The 27,345-nt window shown below is 44.3% G+C and overlaps 1 protein-coding gene across 1 annotated transcript in view; it reads left to right on the plus strand.

The window, feature by feature from the left end:
- Positions 1–20,849, plus strand: part of CUNH1orf21 (chromosome unknown C1orf21 homolog) — a 265,567-nt gene extending 244,718 nt beyond the window's left edge. Inside the window, exon 6 of the mRNA XM_033199473.1 lies at positions 11,406–20,849. Coding sequence (XP_033055364.1) covers positions 11,406–11,444 — 39 coding nt within the window. The 3' untranslated portion in view covers positions 11,445–20,849. The remainder of the gene's footprint in view (positions 1–11,405) is intronic.
- Positions 20,850–27,345: the final 6,496 nt, after the last annotated feature.

Consider the following 27,345-nt stretch of genomic DNA (forward strand, 5'->3'; position numbering starts at 1 on the left):
TGAAATTGAGGCAACAATTAATAGCCTACCAACCAAAAAAAGTCCAGGACCAGATGGATTCACAGCTGAATTCTACCAGAGGTACAAGGAGGAGCTGGTGCCAGTCCTTCTGAAACTATTCCAATCAATAGAAAAAGAGGGAATCCTCCCTAACTCATTTTATGAGGCCAACATCATCCTGATACCAAAGCCTGGCAGAGACACAACAAAAAAAGAGAATTTTAGACCAATATCCCTGATGAACATCGATGCAAAAATTCTCAATAAAATACTGGCAAACCAGATTCAGCAGCACATCAAAAAGCTTATCCACCATGATCAAGTGGGCTTCATCCCTGGGATGCAAGGCTGGTTCAACATTCGCAAATCAATCAACGTAATCCAACATATAAACAGAACCAAAGACAAGAACCACATGATTATCTCAATAGATGCAGAAAAGGCTTTTGACAAAATTCAACAGCCCTTCATGCTAAAAATGCTCAATAAATTCGGTATTGATGGAACGTACCTCACAATAATAAGAGCTATTTATGACAAACCCACAGCTAATATCATACTGAATGGGCAAAAACTGGAAAAATTCCCTTTGAAAACTGGCACAAGACAGGGATGCCCTCTCTCACCACTCCTATTCAACATAGTCTTGGAAGTTCTGGCCAGGGCAATCAGGCAAGAGAAAGAAATCAAGGGTATCCAGTTAGGAAAAGAAGAAGTCAAACTGTCCCTGTTTGCAGATGACATGATTGTATATTTAGAAAACCCCATAGTCTCAGCCCAAAATCTCCTTAAGCTGATAAGCAACTTCAGCAAAGTCTCAGGATACAAAATTAATGTGCAAAAATCACAAGCACTCTTATATACCAGTAACAGACAAGCAGAGAGCCAAATCAGGAATGAACTTCCATTCACAATTGCTTCAAAGAGAATAAAATACCTAGGAATCCAACTTACAAGGGATGTAAAGGACCTCTTCAAGGAGAACTACAAACCACTGCTCAGTGAAATCAAAGAGGACACAAACAAATGGAAGAACATACCATGCTCATGGATAGGAAGAATCAATATCGTGAAAATGGCCATACTGCCCAAGGTTATTTATAGATTCAATGCCATCCCCATCAAGCTACCAGTCAGTTTCTTCACAGAATTGGAAAAAACGGCTTTAAAGTTCATATGGAACCAAAAAAGAGCCCGCATTGCCAAGACAATCCTAAGTCAAAAGGACAAAGCTGGAGGCATCACGCTACCTGACTTCAAACTATACTACAAGGCTACAGTAACCAAAACAGCATGGTACTGGTACCACAACAGAGATATAGACCAATGGAACAGAACAGAGTCCTCAGAAATAATACCACACATCTACAGCCATCTGATCTTTGACAAACCTGAGAGAAACAAGAAATGGGGAAAGGATTCCCTATTCAATAAATGGTGCTGGGAAAATTGGCTAGCCATAAGTAGAAAGCTGAAACTGGATCCTTTCCTTACCCCTTATACGAAGATTAATTCAAGATGGATTAGAGACTTAAATGTTAGACCTAATACCATAAAAACCCTAGAAGAAAATCTAGGTAGTACCATTCAGGACATAGGCATGGGCAAGGACTTCATGTCTAAAACACCAAAAGCAACGGCAGCAAAAGCCAAAATTGACACATGGGATCTAATTAAACTAAAGAGCTTTTGCACAGCCAAAGAAACTACCATCAGAGTGAACAGGCAACCTACAGAATGGGAGAAAATTTTTGCAACCTACTCATCTGACAAAGGGCTAATATCCAGAATCTACAAAGAACTAATATCCAGAATCTACAAAGAACTCAAACAAATATACAAGAAAAAAACAAACAACCCCATCAAAAAGTGGGCAAAGGATATGAATAGACATTTCTCAAAAGAAGACATCCATACAGCCAACAGACACATGAAAAAATGCTCATCATCACTCGCCATCAGAGAAATGCAAATCAAAACCACAAAGAGATACCATCTCACACCAGTTAGAATGGCAATCATTAAGAAGTCAGGAAACAACAGGTGTTGGAGAGGATGTGGAGAAATAGGAACACTTTTACACTGTTGGTGGGATTGTAAACTAGTTCAACCATTATGGAAAACAGTATGGCGATTCCTCAAGGATCTAGAACTGGATGTACCATATGACCCAGCCATCCCACTACTGGGTATATACCCAAAGGATTATAAATTATTCTACTACAAAGACACATGCACACGTATGTTTATTGCGGCACTATTCACAATAGCAAAGACTTGGAATCAACCCAAATGTCCATCTGTGACAGACTGGATTAAGAAAATGTGGCACATATACACCATGGAATACTATGCAGCCATAAAAAAGGATGAGTTTGCGTCCTTTGTAGGGACATGGATGCAGCTGGAAACCATCATTCTTAGCAAACTATCACAAGAACAGAAAACCAAACACTACATGTTCTCACTCATAGGTGGGAACTGAACAATGAGATCACTTGGACTAGGGAAGGGGAACATCACACACTGGGGCCTATCATGGGGAGGGGGGAGGAGGGAGGGATTGCATTGGGGAGTTATACATGATATAAATGATGAATTGATGGGTGCTGACGAGTTGATGGGTGCAGCACACCAACATGGCATAAGTATACATATGTAACAATCCTGCACGTTATGCACATGTACCCTAGAACTTAAAGTATAATAAAAATAAAAAATAAAAATAAATAAATAAATAAATAAAAAGTGATTCAGGCTGGAACAAAAAAAATTTATTATCAGTTGTATTGTTTAAAAAGGCTGCATCTTCCATCATGATGTGCAAAACGTTGATGGTTTTCTTCCCTTGCTAAAGAACCAGGACACTTTCTGTGTAATACCGTTTAACAGCCTCCACCCTGCTACCCCACAGCCCAGCACTGCTTCCCTCCAAAGCCAGAGTGTTCATAACCCTTGGATGTGGGCCACACAAGGATTCCCTTAGGTACCCAAAATACAAAGATGGACAAGAAACATGTTTTCCCCCTCAATAAGGGAGGCAAACATTTTGCCTAAAATTCTGTACAACATGGTGGTACAATGCAAGGACCACTGAGAAGGGAAGAGACTGTTTCTCCCTAGAGCAACTACAGGGCAATCCCAGCTACTTGGGAGGCTGAGGAAGGAAAATTGCTTGAACCCGAGAGGTGGATGTTGCAGTGAGCTGAGATCATGCCACTGCACTCCAGCCTGGGTGATAGAGCGAGACTCCCTCTGAAAAAATAAAAATAAAGAGATGGGATGGGAGCAGGAGAAGCCAGCCAGGACAGAGTGAGAAGCACCAAGGCCCTGTGGTACTTGGCTTGTTTGAGGATCTGAATGTGAACTGACTGATTGAGATGTGGGCCCCATTTCTCACCTAGACAGTTTTATTTACTGTTGGACCAGTTGGTCTCATTTTTCAATATCATCATAAGAGCTACAATTTATTAAGCACCCACCATGTGCCTAGCTTTGCTAAATACTTTACATGTATATGTTAATCCCTACAACTCTGCAAGTTAGGTTTTATTGTCCCCATTTTACAGATGGAGAAACAGATTCAACACTTCCTGTCAGTCACTTTCATCTTGTCTACTCCAATGGGAGAATACTCAGTTCACACTGATTGTTACATGTCTTAGGGGTGTATGTATTGGGCTGAATGCATACATGTCTACAGAAACATACTGAAAACATATATGATGAGATCATACCTGACACTGAATGGCAAGGCCTAGAGCAGCAGTCCCCAGCCTTTTTGTCACCAGGGACTGGTTTTGTGGAAGACAGTTTTTCCATGGATGGGGAGTTGGGTGGTGCGGGGTGGGGGTAGTTTCGGGATGCTTCAAGCACATTACATTTATTGTGCACTTTATTTCTGTTATTACGTATTCACTATAATGTAGAATCAGTGGGAGCCTTGAGCTTGTTTTCCTGCAACAAGACGGACCCATCTGGGGATGATGGGAGACAGTGACAGATCATCAGGCATTGGATTCTTATAAGGAACGTGCAACCCAGATCCCTCACATGCACAGTTCACAGTAGGGTTTGTGCGCCTTTGAGAATCTGACACTGCCGCTGATCTGACAGGAGGCAGAGCTCAGCTTCACTCACTCACCTGCCGCTCACCTCCTGCTGTGTGACCTGGTTCCTAACAGGCCATGGACCAGTAGCAGTCCATGGCTTGAGGACTGGGGACCCCTGGCGTAGACTATTTGTCTATTTGAAATCTGTGGAGGAAAAGTACTTTAGGCACGTTGGAGGAACAGGTTCCTAAAGTCATTCTTTGAGCTGTTTCTCTTTAAACTAGTAGGATTTAAAATTAGGATGATGTCCTTTCCTTTACTACTCTTTAATGCCTCTAATTCTTATCATAGACACTTCAACAAACAAAAACCCGTTACCCTAGAACTTTAGAAATGTGTGTCCTGCATTGACATCAACTTACACTTCCAGGAGGATAATAATACAGATAGCTGAAGAAGATGTGGAAACCTCTCCACAGAGTAGGGTGTGGTCGGAAAAATTTCGGTAGGCAAAGGTTCCTTGGGGTTTTTTGAGTCTGTACCCGAAGGCACTGATGGTTCTTTCAAACAACCCTTCTTTGTCAGCATCACTAGGAGTTTCTGTTCTTCCAGCTCTCGAGGGCCTCCTGGGGATCTTGCTCTCTGCAGCTTTCAGTGTGTCCTTTGCACAAGCAGGGGATTGTGACTAAGAGCCTCCAGTTCTAATTGAGTAACGCATCCTGACAAAGACTTCCATTTGGGGTTCCTTTAAAGGGGAAGGGCATACTTCAGCGAAGAATTGTTGTGTATTTCCCAAACCCAGCTCCCACTTCCTGCCTTCTGACAGCTGAAGGTCTTCAGGTTCTCTTTTTAGCACAATTCTTTAAAAATTAAATGAGACATGAAGTCATGCTACAGAAGCAGGCTCTGTGTCCTGCCCAGTAGGACCAGTGTGCAGATGGGGTCCCCTGTGATACTGAGATGGGGCCCCTCCAATGACAATTCTCTCAAATCCCCTTGATTTTTATTTACTTATTTATTTTTAAAGAGGCATATAGTAATTGTACATATTTATAGGGTACATGTGATACGTTGATACATGCATGCAGTGTGTAAATCGTCAAATCAGGGTACTTAGGATATGCATCACATCAATGAGTTATCATTTCTTTGTGTTGGAAACATTTCAAATCTTCTCACTACTCTGAAATATACAATATGTTACTATTAACTCTAGTCACCCTACTGTGCTGTTGAACACTAGAATTTATTCCTTCTTAACCAGCCTCTCTTCATCCTCGCCCCAAGCCTACTATCCTTTGCACAAGGTAATCACCTCTGGTAGTCACCATTCTCAGGTCTCCTTTCTTAGAATGGCACTGGATGGCTGTATGACTTATGACCGTATCTTTCTTTCAGTGTGTTTTGATTTCAAAGTTCGTTACCAAAGCAGTTGCTTCTCAGTGCTGCTGAAACAGGTGATAATAAAAAAGAAGCTGAATTGAATTTGAATTTACTTATCAGTCACTACAGTTGTAACAAAGGCAAGGAGCAGCCCTGTGAGCTTGCGCTTCTCTGAGCTTTCCCCACAAGCATCAGGGCTTCACTCCTTGCCTTGCAGGACTGATATAAATAGTAAGTGAAATAATATCTGCAAAGCAGCTAATGCTGTTTTCTTCCTCCTTTGTGTAGTAATGATAATAACTTCAGAGTAGCCAATGCTTGGGAAATGAAAGTTGCAGAGTCTTGTGTTTACAAAGAGGGTTTATATTGTATTTGTCCCTCAAAAGGTGAGGTTGGGGAGCCTTTACTGTGGTTTGAAATGGTCCTTCTACTGCATAGCCCAGAAACTCATTTACCAAGTTGAAGACAATGAGAACACCACTTTTCATGTATGTGTGTGTACATGTGTAAACGTGTGTGTGCACACATGTGCGTATGCGTGTGTGCACATTTGTGTGTGTGCACATGTGTTCGTGTGTGTGCATGAGTGCCTCTGTGTGTGTGTGTGTATCTGTCTGCCATTCCTTCCAAGTTCTTCCTCGTGGATGAAGCACCCTCTAAACTCCACATCGGCTGGCTGAGACTGTGCTTTGAGGCCTCATTTAGTCATAGGTAGTCGAGGGACTTCGGTTTCTGCCATAGAAGTTTTATTCATGTACATGGGTTTGTGGCCTGTCTGGAGTGCAAGGCTGAGGTGGGAGGAAGAGTTCCCTGGCACCTATCAGATGACAGCTTGTGGTCACGGTCCTTTCTCACCTGACAGCCACTAAGGAAGGAGATCCCTATTCCCCTGCCAGGGGGACTGAACAAACACAGGGTTTATAATAACAACAATTACAATAATAATAGCAGTAGTAGTAATAGTAGCATTAGCTAACACTTATTGACTACTTGCCAGACACTGTATTTCTTTCCATTTAATCCTGACCATAACTCTGTGGGATGGAGACCATGACTATCCCCAGGAAACCAAAGCCCAGCAATTTATGCGATGTCAGACAACAGTGTATATGTACATATGTACACTGGAGATGTCCACTTTCCTTTCCTAATAAAACTCCATGAGCCCTGCCTTTCCTCTCCAACTTAATACTTGGGTCCATTTGTATGTTTCCTCTCTGAGCCTCGTGAGTTGGGGATCTGGGATCTGTGGAGGGCATCATTTGACATTTATGGCATTGTATGGATACATTTGTGTGTGTCTTGTTCCCCAGATTAAAGAATAAACCCCCAGTGGCCAGGGACCTTGAAGTTCTTTCTAGCTCTCCAGTGTGTGACTCAGAGCATGTTTACTGAGTGGTCTGGGCCAAGGTGAGGGATGGCATCTGCTTGGGCACTGACACCAGGGAGGCTGCCCATGGAATGACTGCCAAGTATACACTCCTCTTGTCAGGAAGACTGGTTACCCAGCTTCTCTGCTCAGGAGAGGTTTTGTGCAGCAAGTAAAACAAGCCTAGAGATGACAGTAGACTCAGACACTCTGCAAGCGGCAGGGGTGGGAGTTAGCAATCTGATGGTGGAGGAAACTAAAACATGCTAAGGGGTGGATCCCATTCTAAGGGGGCATGCAATCTGGGGCCAGTTGGCATGGGAGTGAGCAGCTCTGCCTGCTGCCACAGGCCTCAAGACTTCATTGTGTGGCAGTATATATATATATATATTTTTTTGAGACTCACTCTGTTGCCCAGGCTGCAGTGCAATGGTGCGATCTTGGCTAACTGCAATCTCCGCCTCCCAGGTTCAAGCGATTCTCCTGCCTTAGCCTCCCAAGTAGCTGGGACTACAGGTGCCCACCACCACGCCCAGCTAGTTTTTGTATTTTTAGTAGAGACGGGGTTTCACCATGTTGGCCAGGCTGGCCTCGAGTTCCTGACCTCAGGTGATCCAACCTCCTCGACCTCCCACAGTGCAGGATTACAGGTGTGAGCCACCGTGCCCAGCCAGCAGTATTTTTTAATTTGCCAAACACACACGGGCATGGGCACATATACATCATGTGTAAAAGTATATGGCAGAAATGATTTAATCACTTTAATACTATTAACTCATTTAATTTTCAATAATTCTGTGAAATAGGTACTATTGTTCTCTTCATTTTACAAATGAAGAAACTGAGACACAGAGACGTAATTTTACCAGGATCCCAGAGCTAGGAAGTCACAGAGCCAAGATTAGCACTCAGCCACATGGCACAAAATAATCCATTTTGATAATGCTTAAATATTAGGAAAATGTAAAGTATTTCTGTTATATAGATAATGTGACCAAAAAACATGTAATACATCTGAGAAATAGTTATATGCAAAATTATTATTATCATTAAGTATTGGTACTTTTAGAAATAAGTTTCAGTTATTTTGAAAATTCTGGAAAAAGAGGGAATCCTCCCTAACTCATTTTATGAGGCCAACATCATCCTGATACCAAAGCCTGGCAGAGACACAACAAAAAAAGAGAATTTTAGACCAATATCCCTGATGAACATCGATGCAAAAATCCTCAATAAAATACTGGCAAACCGGATTCAGCAGCACGTCAAAAAGCTTATCCACCATGATCAAGTGGGCTTCATCCCTGGGATGCAAGGCTGGCTCAACATTCGCAAATCAATCAACGTAATCCAGCATATAAACAGAACCAAAGACAAGAACCACATGATTATCTCAATAGATGCAGAAAAGGCTTTTGACAAAATTCAACAGCCCTTTATGCTAAAAACGCTCAATAAATTCGGTATTGATGGAACGTACCTCAAAATAATAAGAGCTCTTTATGACAGATCCACAGCTAATATCATACTGAATGGGTAAAAACTGGGAAAATTCCCTTTGAAAACTGGCACAAGACAGGGATGCCCTCTCTCACCACTCCTATTCAACATAGTCTTGGAAGTTCTGGCCAGGGCAATCAGGCAAGAGAAAGAAATCAAGGGTATCCAGTTAGGAAAAGAAGAAGTCAAATTGTCCCTGTTTGCAGATGACATGATTGTATATTTAGAAAACCCCATTGTCTCAGCCCAAAATCTCCTTAAGCTGATAAGCAACTTCAGCAAAGTCTCAGGATACAAAATTAATGTGCAAAAATCACAAGCATTCTTATACACCAGTAACAGACAAGCAGAGAGCCAAATCAGGAATGAACTTCCATTCACAATTGCTTCAAAGAGAATAAAATACCTAGGAATCCAGCTTACAAGGAATGTAAAGGACCTCTTCAAGGAGAACTACAAACCACTGCTCAGTGAAATCAAAGAGGACACAAACAAATGGAAGAACATACCATGCTCATGGATAGGAAGAATCAATATCGTGAAAATGGCCATACTGCCCAAGGTTATTATAGATTCAATGCCATCCCCATCAAGCTACCAGTCAGTTTCTTCACAGAATTGGAAAAAACGGCTTTAAAGTTCATATGGAACCAAAAAAGAGCCCGCATTGCCAAGACAATCCTAAGTCAAAAGGACAAAGCTGGAGGCGTCACGCTACCTGACTTCAAACTATACTACAAGGCTACAGTAACCAAAACAGCATGGTACTGGTACCACAACAGAGATATAGACCAATGGAACAGAACAGAGTCCTCAGAAATAATACCACACATCTACAGCCATCTGATCTTTGACAAACCTGAGAGAAACAAGAAATGGGGAAAGGATTCCCTATTTAATAAATGGTGCTGGGAAAATTGGCTAGCCGTAAGTAGAAAGCTGAAACTGGATCCTTTCCTTACCCCTTATACGAAGATTAATTCAAGATGGATTAGAGACTTAAATGTTAGACCTAATACCATCAAAACCCTAGAAGAAAATCTAGGTAGTACCATTCAGGACATAGGCATGGGCAAGGACTTCATGTCTAAAACACCAAAAGCAACGGCAGCAAAAGCCAAAATTGACACATGGGATCTAATTAAACTAAAGAGCTTTTGCACAGCTAAAGAAACTACCATCAGAGTGAACAGGCAACCTACAGAATGGGAGAAAATTTTTGCAACCTACTCATCTGACAAAGGGCTAATATCCAGAATCTACAAAGAACTCAAACAAATATACAAGAAAAAAACAAACAACCCCATCAAAAAGTGGGCAAAGGATATGAATAGACATTTCTCAAAAGAAGACATCCATACAGCCAACAGACACATGAAAAAATGCTCATCATCACTCGCCATCAGAGAAATGCAAATCAAAACCACAAAGAGATACCATCTCACACCAGTTAGAATGGCAATCATTAAGAAGTCAGGAAACAACAGGTGTTGGAGAGGATGTGGAGAAATAGGAACACTTTTACACTGTTGGTGGGATTGTAAACTAGTTCAACCATTATGGAAAACAGTATGGCGATTCCTCAAGGATCTAGAACTAGATGTACCATATGACCCAGCCATCCCACTACTGGGTATATACCCAAAGGATTATAAATTACTCTACTACAAAGACACATGCACACGTATGTTTATTGCGGCACTATTCACAATAGCAAAGACTTGGAATCAACCCAAATGTCCATCTGTGACAGACTGGATTAAGAAAATGTGGCACATATACACCATGGAATACTATGCAGCCATAAAAAAGGATGAGTTTGCGTCCTTTGTAGGGACATGGATGCAGCTGAAAACCATCATTCTTAGCAAACTATCACAAGAAGAGAAAACCAAACACCGCATGTTCTCACTCATAGGTGGGAACTGAACAATGAGATCACTTGGACTAGGGAAGGGGAACATCACACACTGGGGCCTATCATGGGGAGGGGGGAGGAGGGAGGGATTGCATTGGGGAGTTATACATGATATAAATGATGAATTGATGGGTGCTGACGAGCTGATGGGTGCAGCACACCAACATGGCATAAGTATACATATGTAACAATCCTGCACGTTATGCACATGTACCCTAGAACTTAAAGTATAATAAAAAATAAATAAAAGAAAAAAAAAAAGAAAATTCTGCTTTTAAAAGAACATCCCCCACCCCCGCCAAAAAAGAAATGAAACATGCAGTGTGTATTTTAGAAGAAAAAGTTGAAGGAAACAAATGATAATAACACCTGACTTTTTAGAAAACCCTTATCTATGACATCAGAACACAGGCAGGACAGGTGCCTTTGTTGTTTACTATCTGTGATGGGTTACAGACCAAGAGAGTCATGTGTTTTGACCAAGACAAGCTGGCTTGAATAAATGTGCATCCTTAAAGCCCAGCCCCAATCATGTCTTCATTGAGTTTATGACCTAGAAGAGAAAGGATAAAATATGTTCACAGGTAACCATTGTACGTAGTCCTTAGAGCTTCAGATAACCTGTTTTGTTAGCAAAGGAATCAGAAGCATCTTTGCCTTTCTTGTGCATCCCACACATAGCAAGCATAGACCTGTTATGCATGTCTAAAGGATTCTTGTTTGTTGTTTTTTGTAATCCGTTTTAGAGTGAATTAAACTCAGACATCCCTGGATTTTATGCTCTCCCTCTGTAGAATGTTGAGTTTCAGGCACGGGGATGTAGCTGTAGAATGTGGCTTGTTCATTCTTCCTGATAAGAAATTGATCTCCTGAATGGATTGGCCATTTTGTAATTTCTTAGTGAAAGGCTGACTCTTGAATATGGCTATTATAATATAAATTCTTACCAACATAAAGTAAGGGCTTATTTGGGGCTTGGTAAAACTCTCATGCCTTGAGGTATGTATAGCTTATAAATCAGCTAACATGTATTTATGACGTAGCTACCCCAGTGCTAGCTATCACTGACAAAGCCTGGATTCTGTTGCAAGGAGACATACTGAGAGAAAATTGATTACAAGTAACTATTTCAGGCTCTGCTTTGAATTTATCATTCACATGCTCTTTTTTCTTTTTCCCTAAGGGTCGGGATTACTGTTCGGAAGAAGAGGATATCACATAGCACCAATTTTACCACTCAAACCAGGAGCTACTACTGTGTAAATAGGTTACACCCCAGTTGAAATCTTTGCAAAGGTCGGTTCTATTCAGCGAACAGCACTATAGCAAAAGAAGATCGTTCCATATCGTACACCCCATTAAATTACAGTGTTTCTTAATGAACTTGCAAAGGAATATTGCTAAAAACAAAAAAACTGTTATCGAACTTTCTTTGTTGCTGCTAGTTAAAACTTGTTGCAACTTTTCACTTCTCTTGTGTCCAGGTATGCAGCAAAATTCTGCAATTTCACCTTAAAGATACTGTTGGTTTTACAGATGCTCTCCAACCTATTTTCTATAAGATGAGGTAGTGGTGAACTCAGATATCAAACTTCTCTTCTAAACTGGTTCTGCTTCTAAGACAAGCATCTCCTGCCCTCTCTCCTTCCTCCCCATCTCTCGCACACAGTCTAGAGATGGACTGAGCCTTGCTTCTTACTGGCAGTGTTGAGCTTTGGAGATGGGATGGTTTCTATGCCAAGCCTTGTTTCTCTGCTCAGAAGAAGTAGAGAAGCTATTATCAATTAAAAGCATGCTGTGATGTGACTCCTGGAAGTGACGTAGGAGTGAGTGGCAGGTTGTTTGATTTAATAGGTATCTTAATCAAGAATTAAGCTTGCAACATTGGCTTTGCTCAGATGCAGATGGAAGTGTGATCACAATCATTTTGAATCCCTCTTCCTCACTTTTTTTTCTAAGAAAATAAACATTTTACTGTTTTTATGGATCCTTGTCTTCTCCCATTCATCCAGCTCAGTGTTTTAAGATGATCCTGGGTGCAGAAGTTGAGCCCTCCTTTGCATTGACACTGATAATTAGCCTAAAGGGCTCCCTACCCTTCCATTAATAACTTACCAAGCATTAGCAAGGCTGAAAGTGGTCTGAAGAGGTGAGGGGACATCCTATGACTTTTTAGGAGGGCCTGAAACCACCTTGTTACCTTTCATTTTGTTAGCAAATAAACCATCCTATTTCGTAACTCCCCCCTTCAAAATGCTACATGAGCCTTGCCACTTCCTTTTTCTCTTACTTCCAGCACACTAGACATAGCAAAAGTGTTTGCCTACTCAAAAACATAATACTTTTATGCTTATGATGATATTTGGAGATGTGAAAGCCAAAAGCCCCTGGCAATGGTGGGGAATGTTGACTGAGTGTTCAGCAGAGTTTATTTTTCCATACTATATGAAGAGAATGATCTCTTCTCAAAGACAGAAGTGATATTTTTAGCAAATATTGTCACAAGTAAATAGCAATCAAAAGGAGAAAATAACTTTTGTATTTTTTTAATGTGTTTGATAGCTTTGACGAGGGTTCTCTTTGTTACTTTCAGGGGAGGGCATCCTATTAAATGCCACGCCAGCAGTCCGGGTTTGGGTTTGTCCCACAAAAAGACAGGAGCACTGTATGTTTCTCTCTTTTGGGGTTGTGACTTTGAAGGGCCTCAATATTAGCCACCCGCAGAAGGTGGAGAGTTAAGATGTTCTGTGTCAATTTGCTCTTGCCGAAAAGATGAGCCTCGATTTTAAAATCTATCCACATAACTGAGGGCACCACTGATGTGTGAATAGTGAGATTCCCTATCTCCTTTTAGACCTGGGACGGCAAAAAGGCAGGGAAGGAAACTTAGCAGACTGCTAAGGACAATAGATTCACATATTAGCAACAAAATCCCGTAATTCTTTTGGCCAACAGCAGCTATTTTGGGGAGCAGCTGTGGCTGTTACATAAATAGAGATGCAGCCAAAATGTTAGGCTTTTTTATCCTGCTTCAAGTAGAAAAATGCAGAGAGAGTCAAGTAGTCTAGGGTTTCAGGTTGCCTCCCCTCCTATGGTTTTTGGCCAAGTGACTAAAATAGTTTTCCACAACTGTAAACGAACTGCTAAACCCCACCTCAAACTTGTTCACTGGAGACTCTTTGTTCACTGTTCTGTGGATGACCTTTTCCGGGATTTCTTGTTCTTATCAAGCAAGAATTAAGCACATGCTAAACGTCTTCCATTTGATTTCTTTACTCGGTGTCTCAGACAGTCTTCCCAGAAAACTTCCACCCTCTACCCGAAGATGAAACATGCTCATGTCATTTCTCTCACGGTCACATTGAACACTTTTGACATGTTACACTTGTGCATAGATCCAAGCGTTTCTTGGGAACCTGACTTTTGAGTGTTTAATAAAGCCGGAAGTGATGTTGCCCTGAACCACCAGCTTTTCACCCAGGTTCTGGCTCCGGTGTTTAACACTGGATACATTTTTGTTGTGCGAAAGTGAGTTCTTCAGACACATTTGGTACATCCAGAAATAGATCCGAGAAATGGGGTGGTTGAGCGGGTCCGCATGAAATGCTTGATTATGTCAGCAACACCCAACACCGTCTGTTTTCCATTTGTTGGTTTTAATCATAAAATTGTCAAGTGATTCGTGTTTGTACTTTATTTTTTTATGCCTTCTGAAAGGATCTAAAGCAAAAATATTTTACCTTTTATTCCCCATGTGTATGTGAACATTAAGCAGATTGGCTCAGACACAATGAAAAGAATAATCCAATGTATGTGCTGGTGTACTCTGCTAGTTGTTATATATGTGGGGCTCAGGAAGCTGGAAGGAGGAAGGGAGGGGACGTGGCCTGGTGAGTGGAGGTAGAAAAATGATGAGAAATGAACTGAGAGCATTAAGCAGAGAGGGTTGATAGACTGGCCATGTGCGGGGTGAAATTGAAAATCCAGCTGCCTAGTGGCCAGTGGGTGGGGCAAGACTGTCAACAAGATTTACAGCTGGCTTGCACACGCCTTATGTCCTCTGAGTTGTAGAGTTGTAAAAGTTCAGCAGTGTGTGCATAGCTTTCTTTTGGTTGGCGGAGATTCAGGATCATGGAGTACTGCTCTCATAATTGAAGACGTGTTTGTTATTGGCAGAGAACCTTAAAAAAGGCCTTTACCTCAGCGATGCTTCCTAGCCCCAGGCTTGCAGAGAACACAGAGTGGTGTTGTGGTCTATTTAGGGACAAAGAAGGTATAAAGTCCAGAGAGGAGAAAACTAGGTTAGTCCTCAGAAACTGCAGCAGCCACGCACACAGCAGCCTGTTGGAAGACAGGTCTCTCTCCATCCGCAGTGCCCATGATCTGAGCCTGGGCTGGGATAACTCAATTTAGCAAAGACAGACCCAGGAGGGGGGCTGGTTCTTCAGTCTTTGTACTGGCCCCATCCACTCCTCACTGTAAGGTGAGGAAGCACCTCTGTGTCAGGGCTCACCTGTACATCTGAAGCGGCCACGCCCACAAGCCGACAGCCCCCAGGAGCAGGTCCAGGGATGATGCAGTCCCCTTCTTAGTCCCATGTGATGTCATCCTGCATCCTGCTTTGTTACCTTCTTATAACTCTATTCTGCTATAACTTTATCCTCTTCCCAGCCTCATCCCTGTTTTTCTCTTAGGGCAAGACTCTCCCATAAGCCTGCTAAAAAACAGAGATGATACCTCTTACAAACTTTACCTTGTTGCCTATGAAGCAGGTTGGCATGTGGATTACAAGTCCAGCTTTGACACTGGGCAAGAATTTAAAAGTGTTCTATCTCTACTAATCATAGAAAAGAAACATGGTTAAACATGTTGAGTTTTAAAGGAGGAAATATTTTCAAATTCTTAATCCAAGAAAATACTGAGTTGGAATCTTAGACTTCGGGACTCTGATACGTTCTTTACAAAAGGCAAAATAATTGGTATCTAAAGTTCTGTCCTTTCTGCCTCCCCTAAAGAAAAAGGATATTTGATTGCACACTACAGTTTTACATAAGATCTGCCTTCCACGCTTCCCTGCTGGAAGGCATTCTCAGAGCTTTATGTCTTCTTCGTACCTCTCAGAGATTGGACTTTTTGTTGTTTAAAACCCCAACCAAAAAAATAATAAGGCATGATTGGTGGGGAGGGAATGCGTATTTAGGGGCATAATGAAAAGGTGGCTTGAAGCAGGAACTTTGGCCTCATGGTGTCATGAGTGGATGCCTGGACTCCAGTGTGCCTGGGAGGAGCTGGGTTAGGCAGTCAGCTGTCACAGTACACATGTGCCTGCAATAAACCTTTTGGAGTTCCATGAATGAGGTCTATGAATTGCCTTTTGCCAATGAATGGATGTGTTTTTCCAAGGGGGGAATGGTGTCCTTGACTTCAGCAGTCACCTTTCTCTGGAAAGGGGTCAAAAAGCTATGGTAAAGATGAGGCTTATGAGTGAATACTTCTGGGACAAACCTTAGGACTCACAAGCTATGCCATGTTTTTCAGGAGACTCTTGTACCTTATCTGGAATCTAATCTCAGGAGAAGAGGAAAAAGGAACTAATATTTGTCATTTATACTCACTCTGTGCCAGATACTGTGCTAGGCATTTTATAATTGTTTTGTGTCATCCTCCTGATAATCCTGTGAAGTGGATCTATTACCCCCATGTTCTAAATAATAGATCTTAAGTGTGGAATGCATCTATCCAACATAAATGCCTATGTTGAAAGAAGGAAAGATGTCATTCAAGTATTTTCCAAATTCTTTTTATTATGACTGTATGCCCTTCACAACACTGTGAGAACACCCCCTGGGGGCATCTGCTTTCCAGAATCTCTCTCTGGCTCCTCACCAGCTTGGTTTCCTCATGGGGAGTGTTTTATTTGGCCTCCCCTATCTGAGCTGCACACACACCAGGAGAGGCCACTGGCTAACAGGAGGACTTCAGTGCCCAGAGGAAAAGGCTTTGGGAATTTAGGCACATGTCTCACCCCTTGGAATCCTTCTAGCATCTGGAAAAGGAACCTGGTATTTCTGCAGTTAGAAACCAGATGCAACCAGAACAGGCTTTCGAGTGCTGTGATTTCTTTCCTGGGTTCCCAAGGCTTGTTGTTTCATCACAGGCTGTATCTTTTTAAGGTTAAAAGTCTTAACCTTCCTGGGGGTCTGGGACAATCTGATCTCCAAGCATGGAGGAAAGGCAATGCCTGGACCACTGACTTGTATTGAAATCCTTTCTTGTGGGCTAGGGTTTGATGTCTCTTTTTGATCTTTGGACTGGGGATCCGTATCTTCCAGGTCCATTTAAGCACTGAAACTAGATGGGAATCTCTTTTGAGACTTTACGTGTTTTAGATAGTCATGTAATGACTTGGATAGACATTTAAATAACTTATTCCAAGGTCGGAAGAGCCCAGGAACTCCTCAGAGTTCCTCTTCTTGCTTCTTAAATCACATCCTCTAAAGATGACTCATGTCTCCATAGCAACTGTTAAAGGTACTGCCTAGAAGGGACCTGCTCCCACCCTTCCTTACTTTGCTCGAAGGAAGCAAAAGAATGTCCCTGTGTAAAGGGGCTGTGATGTCCAGTTTTCCTTTGAAATGCGGCCCCCAAGATCCTGCTTCTTTCTAACCTGGCAGCTGTCATGTCCCTTCATGATGATGTGGGAAATGGCCCTTATAACTTGGGAACCACAGAAATTGCTCTCTTTCGGGAAGATTCACCTCTAAACTGAAGGCTCCATTCTAATAGTGTCTGCCCTCTCTACCCTGACTTCGCCCTTCTTTGCTTCCACTTTTAGCCCAAGGCTTTGAATTTGATTAAGACTTAGAGGCAGTATAAAGAACACCATAAACTCAGGCAGAGGTCCCTTAGGGTCTCTAGGGTTGAAAATAATTCTAGAGCCTTAGGGGGACCTCTTGGCATTGACTCCAAAGGGAGAGAATAGCCCCTGTGCCCTGGCATTTCAGTCCAGACCTTCAGGGACTGTTCTCTCGACAGGCAAGCAAGCAAAGACAGTTTTGCAATAGATTTCAAGCCAGTTTTTCCATTCAAACCAAGATGCAAATTCATAAAATTATTCTTTTCCTGGAATAGATCCAGGCAGCTGCCTTACTAGGATTTTAGATTCTGATCCATTTTCTTAACACACATACACATACACACACATGCATACATATACAGAGAGATACATGGAGAAAGGAAATTTATCATTGAAATAATTCAAGAAAGAGCTGTATTTTGCCTTTCTGTAATCTCCAAGATAATGTCTAGGAAAGTATTAGTATAACTATAGGGATACCGAAACAGGAAAAACCAGCCATCACTCTTGAGAAAGTTTGAGTTCAACTCACATGGGAGAATCGAGGTCTGCTACTCATCTCGCTTTGTGCCCCGTCTGTGCCCGGATGCCCTACTACATCTGCTTGACTCATCTGGGCCGCCAGCTGGGGTATTGTGGCTGACATCCTTTCCCAGCCTTACACGCATAATGGACACATCCCTCATGTCGTGGTCCAGCCACGTACAACCACCGCATGTCTCACACACCATCCCCCTCATCCATGTCGACTTGACTGTGGCATTTCAGCAGCTCCACTGGGATGCTCTAACCCCAGTGTGTGGAGTTGGGGTCCCTTCATCTGGGTTGACCCAGGTGAGCATTTTTAGCATTGCCTTTCCAGTCTTAAGGATTCATTCATTGAACTCATTTATTTCTGGAGCCCCTGGTACACTCCAGGCACTGTGCTAATTGCAAGCAAAGCACAATTGAACTAAACCCACCCTCGAGGAACCTAGCCATAGCGAGAGCAGCAGTATGGAAGTACCCTACAGGGAAAAGTCCTGAGTGCTGTGGGAGCATCTCACGGTGGCAGCCAGCCCAGTTTTGGTAATCAGGGGCTTTCTGAAAGAGGTGATGTCAAAGCCCAGATGTGTCAGAGGGCTGAGGAAGAGTGTTACTAAAGGACTTTCAGGCTGAGAGGACGGCACAGGACTCAGCCCAAAGGAGGGCCAGTGTGGACTGTCCAGGGCCAGCCTGCAGTACAGAGGCTGGAGCTTAGACTTGTAGAGGGAGAGAGAAGAGCAGGAGACAAGGACAGGACAGTGAGCCAGGCCAGCCACAGAGGGTTCCTGGGGCTTTGCCGGGGATTCAGGGAGCATAAATAAGAGCTTTCGGTGGTGCTGTGTCCTCTGCAGCCCACTGCTGAGGTCCTCCAGACAGGTAAGGTGTGGTCACAATCAGGGCCGGGCTTTCCTTCCTCACTGCAGCAGTGCACGGGTGCTTGCTGAGATGGTTTATCCCAGGTGTCCTCTGTCCCTTACCCAGCCCCAACTCCTCTTCCTCTGCCAAAAGCTATTTGAATTCAAAGACTTTAACCTGGGCTGGATCTGGTTTGGAGACATAAAGGGGACAGCTCTGGGTCAGCATGACCTTCTTTAGAGCCACCAAGGCTAAAAATACCTTTTGGGACCAGGCTGGCCTAGACCCAGGGATGAGAATGCACCCTAAAATAAATATACGGGAAGCCGCAGAGGGCTTCCCTGTCTAGTGTGTGATCCTAACTAAAGGCAGCTCTCTTGAACAGCCTTCCCCTGGATTAGGTCACATACACCCGGTGGCCAAGCCTCTGCTGGGTCCCAAATACACACCCGAGGCCTGCCAAAGAAAGGAGATTTTTAAAAAGCACAGACAAATTGTATGCAAGTGGAAAATACCCATGGGCCTAGACAGCTGTGGAGGGAAGACCTCGCAGGCACCTGGAGGCTGCCAGAGCTGGGAGCTCCGCAGATGTGAGTCAGGGAAGGCTCAGAGACAAGCGGAATCTCTTTAGGGAGACAACTTGCAGTGCCTTTTAGGTTTTCCAAATAACCTCAGAGTTTAGAGCATTGGGTTTTTTTTCTCCCCCTCCCCACCCCCAGAAAAATAATTAGAAAAATGTTTAGGAGAAAGGAAAAGAATTAGACGTATCAAAATACCAGCTATAAGCCAACACTGTTTACAGAAACTCAAGAAAAAGCTCAAACAGAAGACAGTTCCCCTGAGAGGCTGGAGGAGTTGGGGCTGAAGGCAATTTTCCTAGCTAAGGGACGCTGGGCCTTGCTGCACCTTGGGGCTGACCTCTTTGGCAAAACCCCCACCCCTTCCCTCCTGGCATACTCAACAGCAACACCAGCTTTCTGGACCCTCGGAAAGATGTTTGCTCAAACACCCACTTTTTCCACATCTTCCTCTTGCTCTTCACTGAGGAATTTGTAATTCTGTGGCTAGCAATTCCCACTCGGATATTCCACAGGCCCAGCTGTTTAGGTTAGAGTTTGTCCAGCGGTAATCCTGATGCTGGAAACCAACAAATATTTGGCCTCACATTCACCCATTTAAAAACGAGAGCCCTGGCAGGTCCCCTTAGGGCCATGTGTTCGTGGAATATAAGCCAAGTTTGCCTTAGGGCACCTCTCTCCATTTTCCACCCTGGCCCACTTCCTACTCACCTCCACCTCATTGGCAGGAAAGGATCAAAATGCCTCCATGCCGGTTGTTAATGGCTGCATATTTGCTCTTCCCAAGGGTATTTGCATTTTATTTAGGAACATGGCCTTACATTCAAGGAAAATCTTGCATCAAGATTACGAAGCATCACCTCTCGATCAGGTCTGGGAGGTATCTTGGAGCACTGCTCTTCTGAACACCTGCAGAGGCTTCCTCAGGTGAGCGTGGGAGCCCGGAAGGTGGCCTCCCTAACCTCTCTGCCTGCACATGAATTCTGTAAAGCAGTGGGCCCCTATCTGTTTCAATTACACATGCCTGTCAGCAAAATCTTCGTGAGATGCACTCTCTCTGTATGTTTATTTATTTATATAAAGCATATATCCCTTTACTTTTGTACTAATATATTAGGCACATTATAAAAAGTACAGAGCATAGAAACTTTAAATGAATAAGACACAAAATATTATAAACAGAGGTCTGGCATTTTCTCTCTGAACTCCTGAGGGAGACCTTGGGTACCTCCTGGTATGTACACATCTCACTTTGAACACCTTTGCTTTAGTGCAAATCAGCATGCCAGAATAGCACCCCAAACCACCATGCAACATTTGGCCTGCAGAATAAGAAAGTCCTAAAGCAGAATCCCCAGGAACTTCAAATCTGGGAGATGAGGCAAGAAGACTCACTCACAAACAACATAAATGTAAATAATTCAAAACCCTAAAGGAGAGCTATCCCTAGACAGTAGTGGCTACAGGTGCTAAGCAAAGGTCAGGTACACTGGACAGAGCCATGCAATTGTTCATCCTCCCTCTCTGGGTCTCCAGAAAAGGACACTGGCAATATCCCCAGCTCTCTCCTGATTGGAATTCTTTGAACCCTCGAAGTGCTCCAGTAGTACTACCCCCCACGCAGCAGTGGGCCCATGTCGCTTGAATATTATTTTTGATTTGACCACCAAGATGTAAAGATGATTCTATTCCATTTTGAAAAGGGTCTGAGAAAGTGTATAGGTCTAATTATATATACATATTTATACATGTGTATTTTTGTTTATTGTTACATTTTGACATTGGACTTTCTATTAAATAATTTTTAAGAGTTGGTCTGGCTTTGTTCTCTTTTATGTCTTTCTTCTTTCCTTTCTCATGGAGGAGGCCATTCTAAATATCTGCAAAATACCCTGTTGGTGTCCTTGTCCCTCCTCTCTTTTGCCCTCCCTATTTTGTGTACATAAGGGCTTCTCTTACCATTCGTAAATGTTCTGTTTTTACAGGATATGTGGTACAGCAGGCATCCACATGGAAGGCCCCTAACCTTGTCACCTCTTCCAACTTCCAGGGACAACCCACACTGTCCTATCAGCCTCAGCAAATGCACAAATTCAGACTTGATGAAGGTGCAAGAATGGGCAATGCATAAAATAATGCCGTGAACCTTCTCTCCTGCGCACTCCCCACCACACACACACACACCACACACACACACACATGCCATGTGCACACACACAGTCCTGTCTATGAGACCTTGGACAAGTCACTTAATCTTCTGGAGCCTACTAAAAACAGTCCTTTTCTCATGAGTCTGACTTGAGGAGATCCCACAGGAAGTGCTTAATAAACAGCCTTCTGTTACACAATGACTCTTTTTTGTTTATTCATTCTACTCATTCAGCTGACATTTGTTAATTGCACAGTGTATGCCAGGGCCTGGGTCACCCACAAAGAGGGTCAGGGATGTGTGAATTTAAGGAATTCCCCACTCCAAAGTCAAAGGCCAGAGTGGCAGCATGAAGAATGAGGCCAGTACCATATAGTTTCTCATATACTCCACTGTCAACTATAACTACCTGGCACATTTTGGAGGCTGAAAACATGGATTCTCCTACCGCACTGGCCTTCCAGGATTTACCGAACAGAAATACACACACACACATGCCCATAGAGTCTCAGGGCACTTTGTCAAAGCATGAAGCCAAAAGCTCTTTCCCTCTGCATTGTCTTCAGTGTCGCATGGGCCTGTTCATTTCTGACAAGCGTTGGTCCCATCAGCCCAGCCAGCCTTCCGCCCTCCACCCTTGCTCTTGGGAACAGATTGTCTTCATGATTTCTAACTGGTGTGGTGAGAAGGAGGGAGGGAGGGAGGTCAAGCCAAGGACAGGGGAAGGAGTCAATAATTATTCCTAGGCTTCTTCCTCCAAGCCATGGAGCTGGAAGTTCAGATTTGCTGCTGAGTTTTATGAGCTGTCAAATAAGGCAAAAGAAAACTTGAGACCCAAACTTGTTCTTTCAGTAACAACAAACCCGTTTCTCCCAGCAGAGGCTCACTTGAAATCACAAAGCCCAGCTAAGCTGAAAGAGCTCCCTAACTCCACCTACCTTCCCCTGTCTCTCTCTCTCTCTCTCTCTCTCTCACACACACACACACACACACACACACGCTGGTCTCCCATACCTTGACTGGGACTTGGGGCGCTTTCTTAGTCTCGTGCCAAAGAGGAGTCAGGCTTAGGAGACCTCTCGTCTGCCTCTTGGTGCTCCCTGAACGCTTGTTAGTGACGTCAGCTTCCAGTTTACTGGTAACAGCTGGACTGCTGCCTGAGGCCAGTAACCTGGAGTTCTCTTGCTTGGAAGCAGGTGATGGGAATTGGGATGTGAGTGATGGAGGGAAAAGGAAGCTGAACTCCATGGAGCCTCAACACTTGATGGATGGGGAAAAGTGAGGAAACGGACCACAGAAGCACAGGAGTGAGCCACTGTTTCTGCTCCTCAGGGTCTCCAGGCCACTTCCTTCTACAAAGCTGAAATGGTGGAGGAGAGAAACCTTTAACTTCCTCAGTTCACATCATGTTACTAATCCAGCCTCTTACTCTCCAGCAGCACTCAGCTTCCATCTGCTGGCCAGCTCTTTGCCTGGTCCTCTCCTGACACTGCCACGTTCCTTTGCCTATGCTGGCTCTTGCTGTCCCTTCGCCAAGAAAACTCGCCCATTTCTCCTCCCCTCTGGGAACAGAGCCTCCTTTGAGGTCCAGTTAAAGGTGACCACTCACACGAGGTCTCCTCACCCTGTGACCTAGCACATGCTCTTCATTCCTGCCAAAGAACATTCCTTTTAGGAGGAGCCAGGTGTGGGTGGCAAGGTGGGGTAGGAATCCCTGACAAGGATGATCCAGGGAGAATTCTGGTGTAAGACGTGGTCTTCAAGTGCAACTTGGTCTTCAAGAGCCAAGTTGCATGCTGGGGAAGGGTGACCCCAGAGCAGAGCCTAGTCCAGGCGAAGAGCAGGTCTGAGGGCCACGATGATCGCAGAGAGTGGAACACCTGTGTTTAAGGACATGGCTACAGGACATATATTGTAAATAATGTTGTAGCATTATTTCTAACAGTAAAAAATGGGACATAATCTTAGCACCCATCAGAAAAAGAATGAATAAGTAATAATGAAATTGATCTTGTATCAACAGCGATAAACCTCAGAAACACAACAGTGAATGAAAAACATGCAAAGGATACAGTAAGACACCATTTATGTAAAGTTTGAAAGCTTGCAAAACCATATCATCTATTATGTGTGGATACTTACATGTATAGTAAAAGTATAAAAACATGCATGGGAAACATAAATACCAATTTCAGAAGAGCAGGGAGAGGGCAGGAAATGGCACAGGTGAGGGTTAACAGTGTTCTCGTCTTTTAAAACATCAACTGAAGCAAATATGGAGACATAGGGACAATCTTCTCTAGACTCCCGCGTGCTTGTAGTATTTTATCATTTCTAAAGGAACAAAGAGTGCTCTAGGAGCAACTTCATGTTGGTGACAGACTGCAGGTGGTCGAGCTTCAGGTGCTGCAGTCAGCCACAGGTGAGAACGGTGATGGTATGACACAGAATAGGTACTACTCCTCTCAGAGCTCTGGTGGCTTTTCAAATCTGCTTCATCTCCTATTTCTGTGTCCTTGTCTCTAGTTTTCCTATGTACATGACATGGGAAGAAGGAGACAAAGCTTTAACTTCCTCCGTTCACATCATGTTACTAATCCAAAGTCCCAGACTGTCTCTTCCTCTGAAGTCCCACAGCTTTAGCGTGCCGCATGTGGGACTGGACCTCAACAATTGCTTTCGGATCAGATCTCACTCATCTTTGCCCTGGATGAGGCTCTATTCAGTCTTCTTGGGTGTGTCACAATTTGGCACAAAACATCTTGTCCACATGGATGTTCCCCCCAGGGCTGCCTGCCCGCCACCCACCAGACCCTCACACACAGCTCTTTCGGACTTGCCACAACTCTTTCCACAAGGACTCAGAGTCCCTCAGGGGAGAGCACGCCCCAGGGTTTTGAGCAACATGGACTGACCAGCTGAGATGACCTGGGACGGCAGTTCCCACTCTGCAAATGCGTAAGAAGAATCACTGAGGGGGCTTTAAATACACACATATACGTACACGCGCGCGCACACACACACACACACTGCCTCGCACATCTGACCCCTCAAAAGGTCTGATTTGTAACTACTGGAGTGGGGGATTCTGGCAAGTACCAAGTTTGGGAGCCAGGATCTACAGTGTAGTAAACCGTGGCAGGCACGGAGTAGAGCGGAGGAGAATGAGAGCATACAGCCTGTTGCAGGCAGGGATTTCATAAGACTTAGTGAGTTCTTCAGTGCAGTTCCAGACACTCCTGCCAATAGCTCTCCCTCCAGATCTTGGTTCTTCTAGAGTTGTATGGCTCAAACAAATGATATTAACCATGGATAAATGCTAAGGATGAATAGAGGTCGAGAGAATCTGCTTCCTCACCACCAGAAAGAGAAATAAAAAAGGAGGTGTCACTTGGTCAGAGTCACCTTTCTGATTCGTTGATGGTCTGCTTTGGGCCTCCATCATGGCTGCACATAGAATCACCTGGGGAGCTTAGACTGCCCATGTCCAGACCTCAGGTCAATTGAGTCAGAATCTCTGGGCATGGGGCCAGGCATTGGCATTGTGAATATCATCTCAACTCAGGCAACTGAGCCACAGGGAGGGTTTGAGAACCACTTGTCCACCCCGCATGCCACTGAGTTGGGCACCAGCAAACAAATCTGAACAGACTAAAGCCCGCCTCTGAAGATCTCGGGGACGGTAGGGTACAGGTTTGCAAACACGTACTCCAAGGGGCTTCAAGAGCCCAGGAAAGGAACTCGAAAGAATCCTTCAGGAGAAGGTGGTGAGAATGGGCAACCACGAATGGGTAGGTTCTGTGCAGGGACTCCCCGCTGATGCATGAAGGAGCGTCCCTCTTGTTGAAATGGGATAAGAGAGTGAACCAGCCCCTACAAGACCAAGAGTTCAGGCTAGGGAAAGGCCTCAAGTTCATCTGGCTCCCAGATATGCTTTTGCTCAAGCCATTCTGAAGAAAGAATTCTTGAAGCCACCCTGACAGGAGACCTGCTAACCTCTGCTGAGAACTCCTTTACTGTGCAGGAGTTTTATCCCTCTGAGCTAGCCTCAGGCAACAGCCCAGACCTGCTCCTGTCCTACCCTTTCCCGAACCAACTGCCCCCCATCCCTCAGAACATGCCGGCTGTGGAAGGCACATTCAGGCTAGAACAGGCATCCAGGCAATGAGCCCCTTCCCTATAAGACATGACCGACAAACCGCAAGGAAAGCAAATCCCCAGGAACGCCTTTGTATGAAGAAGGGATCCCTGGCTTAAAGGGGCTGAAGACAGTAGCTTCTTGTCCTCTCTGCAGGGTCCCCTCCACTGAATAAACAGAAAAGCAGGACTTACACACCGGATGGCTTTGGAAGGAGGATCAGGGGTTGTTACGATAATGGGGGCTGCAGTGGTTGGAGTCCTGGTAAAAGAAGATCATCCTGATGAGTTTGGTAATTGCCAACTGGTATGTTACCTAAGACATATGCATGACCTCATGTGGAGCAGCCAGGCTCATGGCTGGGATTTCAAGCACTTGCTTCAATTGTTTGCAGAGTTCTGGTCATTGGTATGCTCGGCACTTGGCCATCAACTTGACGCTAGGTTCTCGTGGCTTGCTGTCCTATCAGGGACTGATAGCGTGGAATACAACCAACAGAGAAAATCCAATAAAAAGCCATTGTAGAGACTGATCTGCCACCATCCTGCTCCCCAGTGGCCCATCTAGTGGGTGGGGATGCTGGGCGGAGTGCTGGCTGATTTCCCAGAGGCTTTTTGTGTCTGCTGAAGACTCCTCTGGACATTTCCTGTCAATCACAAACTCAAGCTGGGGCCCACAGGCAAGCAAGTCTCCCATGATCAGACTGGAATACAAATGGGGTTTTAGATTTAAAGATCAGGTTTGATGGCATGTGATGGGAGGGAAACATGAAGGAGAAAGCCCTTCCCAAAGCTCCATCACTCTACAAGTGAAAATGCAAGACTCTAACAAGGCTCCGTCTTGAGTTCCCACCCCCTACTCCCAGGCTTTGCCCAAAAAAGGAAAAAGGGAAGCTTTAAATCAGGTCACCCTAAATCCTTTTTTATCCTTGAGATTATCCATCTGGTATTTGTGTATTTGTGTTTCTGCCAATACAGTGGGATTCGGATGCCCTGGGCCCTCTCTGGCTCCTGCTACAAGCCACAGAAGTGGCTTCAAACACCTGTCTCCCCCTTCCCCCTTTAGACGTAATTGGAAAAGAAAAGCTTGAGTAGCCTCCAAAATAGACATAAGTAGAGTCTTCAGGATGCGTAAGAAGACGCCAGGGCACACTGAGGCCTCTTCCCACACTGAAACATGCTCAGCCCTGAGTTCTTGCCCTCAAGTTACCAGTGAGACAGTCTTCTTAGCAGAAGCCTTGTCTACCAAACTGTGGCAAAGTCCTTATCCTTCAGGTGAAATGTGGCATCAAGACCATTGCTGGGTCCCTAGTTGATCCATTCGCATTACGGTCTCTGCTGCTTATTGAGCAGTGACTACATGTTCTCTGACATAATCCCGACAATCCCTTATAAATGGGTGCTGATCACTCATTTACGGCTGGGGAAACTGAGCCTCAGAGAAGTTGAGTATCGTCCCCAAGGTCACACAGCAGGAAGTGATGGAGCCATAATACCAACTCAGGTCCCCAGGCACACAACCATTCAGTGCCACTCACACATGTGCCTTGGGTTACCATGCCATCATCATCACACTTTGGTTACACCCTTTGCCAGCATCATCACTGCCACCTTCTCCACCTCCCATCCAGTATGTCCTAGCCTTCCTTTGTTCAACCAAAACAGCTGTCCTAAATTTGTCCCTCCTGGACCAAATCTCACCAACAACCCCTCACTAGTGGATGAGCACTGCTGAGACTGTGAGCAGAAGCAGCCAGTCCCCACCCCTGGCCAGCCTGGGTCCCAGGCAGACCTTCCTCCCAGCAACTACCACGTGGAGATCCTTCCTCCCTCTTCTTTCTCCTATGCTGCCTTCTCAAGCTTCCTGCTATCTTCTGGAGCTTTTCTACTTATCACCCAGATGACCTGGAGATAGTCTCTATTGGTCATGAGTTCTGCCCTCTTCTCCCCAAGCCACTCCAGGGAGACCTGTTCCTATGAGTCACTATGGCATCCTGGCCCATCAGCCCAGGGCTTCCCACAG

This window comes from Trachypithecus francoisi, unplaced genomic scaffold (assembly GCF_009764315.1).
Source record: "Trachypithecus francoisi isolate TF-2019V2 unplaced genomic scaffold, Tfra_2.0 Lachesis_group5, whole genome shotgun sequence".
NCBI lineage: Eukaryota > Metazoa > Chordata > Mammalia > Primates > Cercopithecidae > Trachypithecus > Trachypithecus francoisi.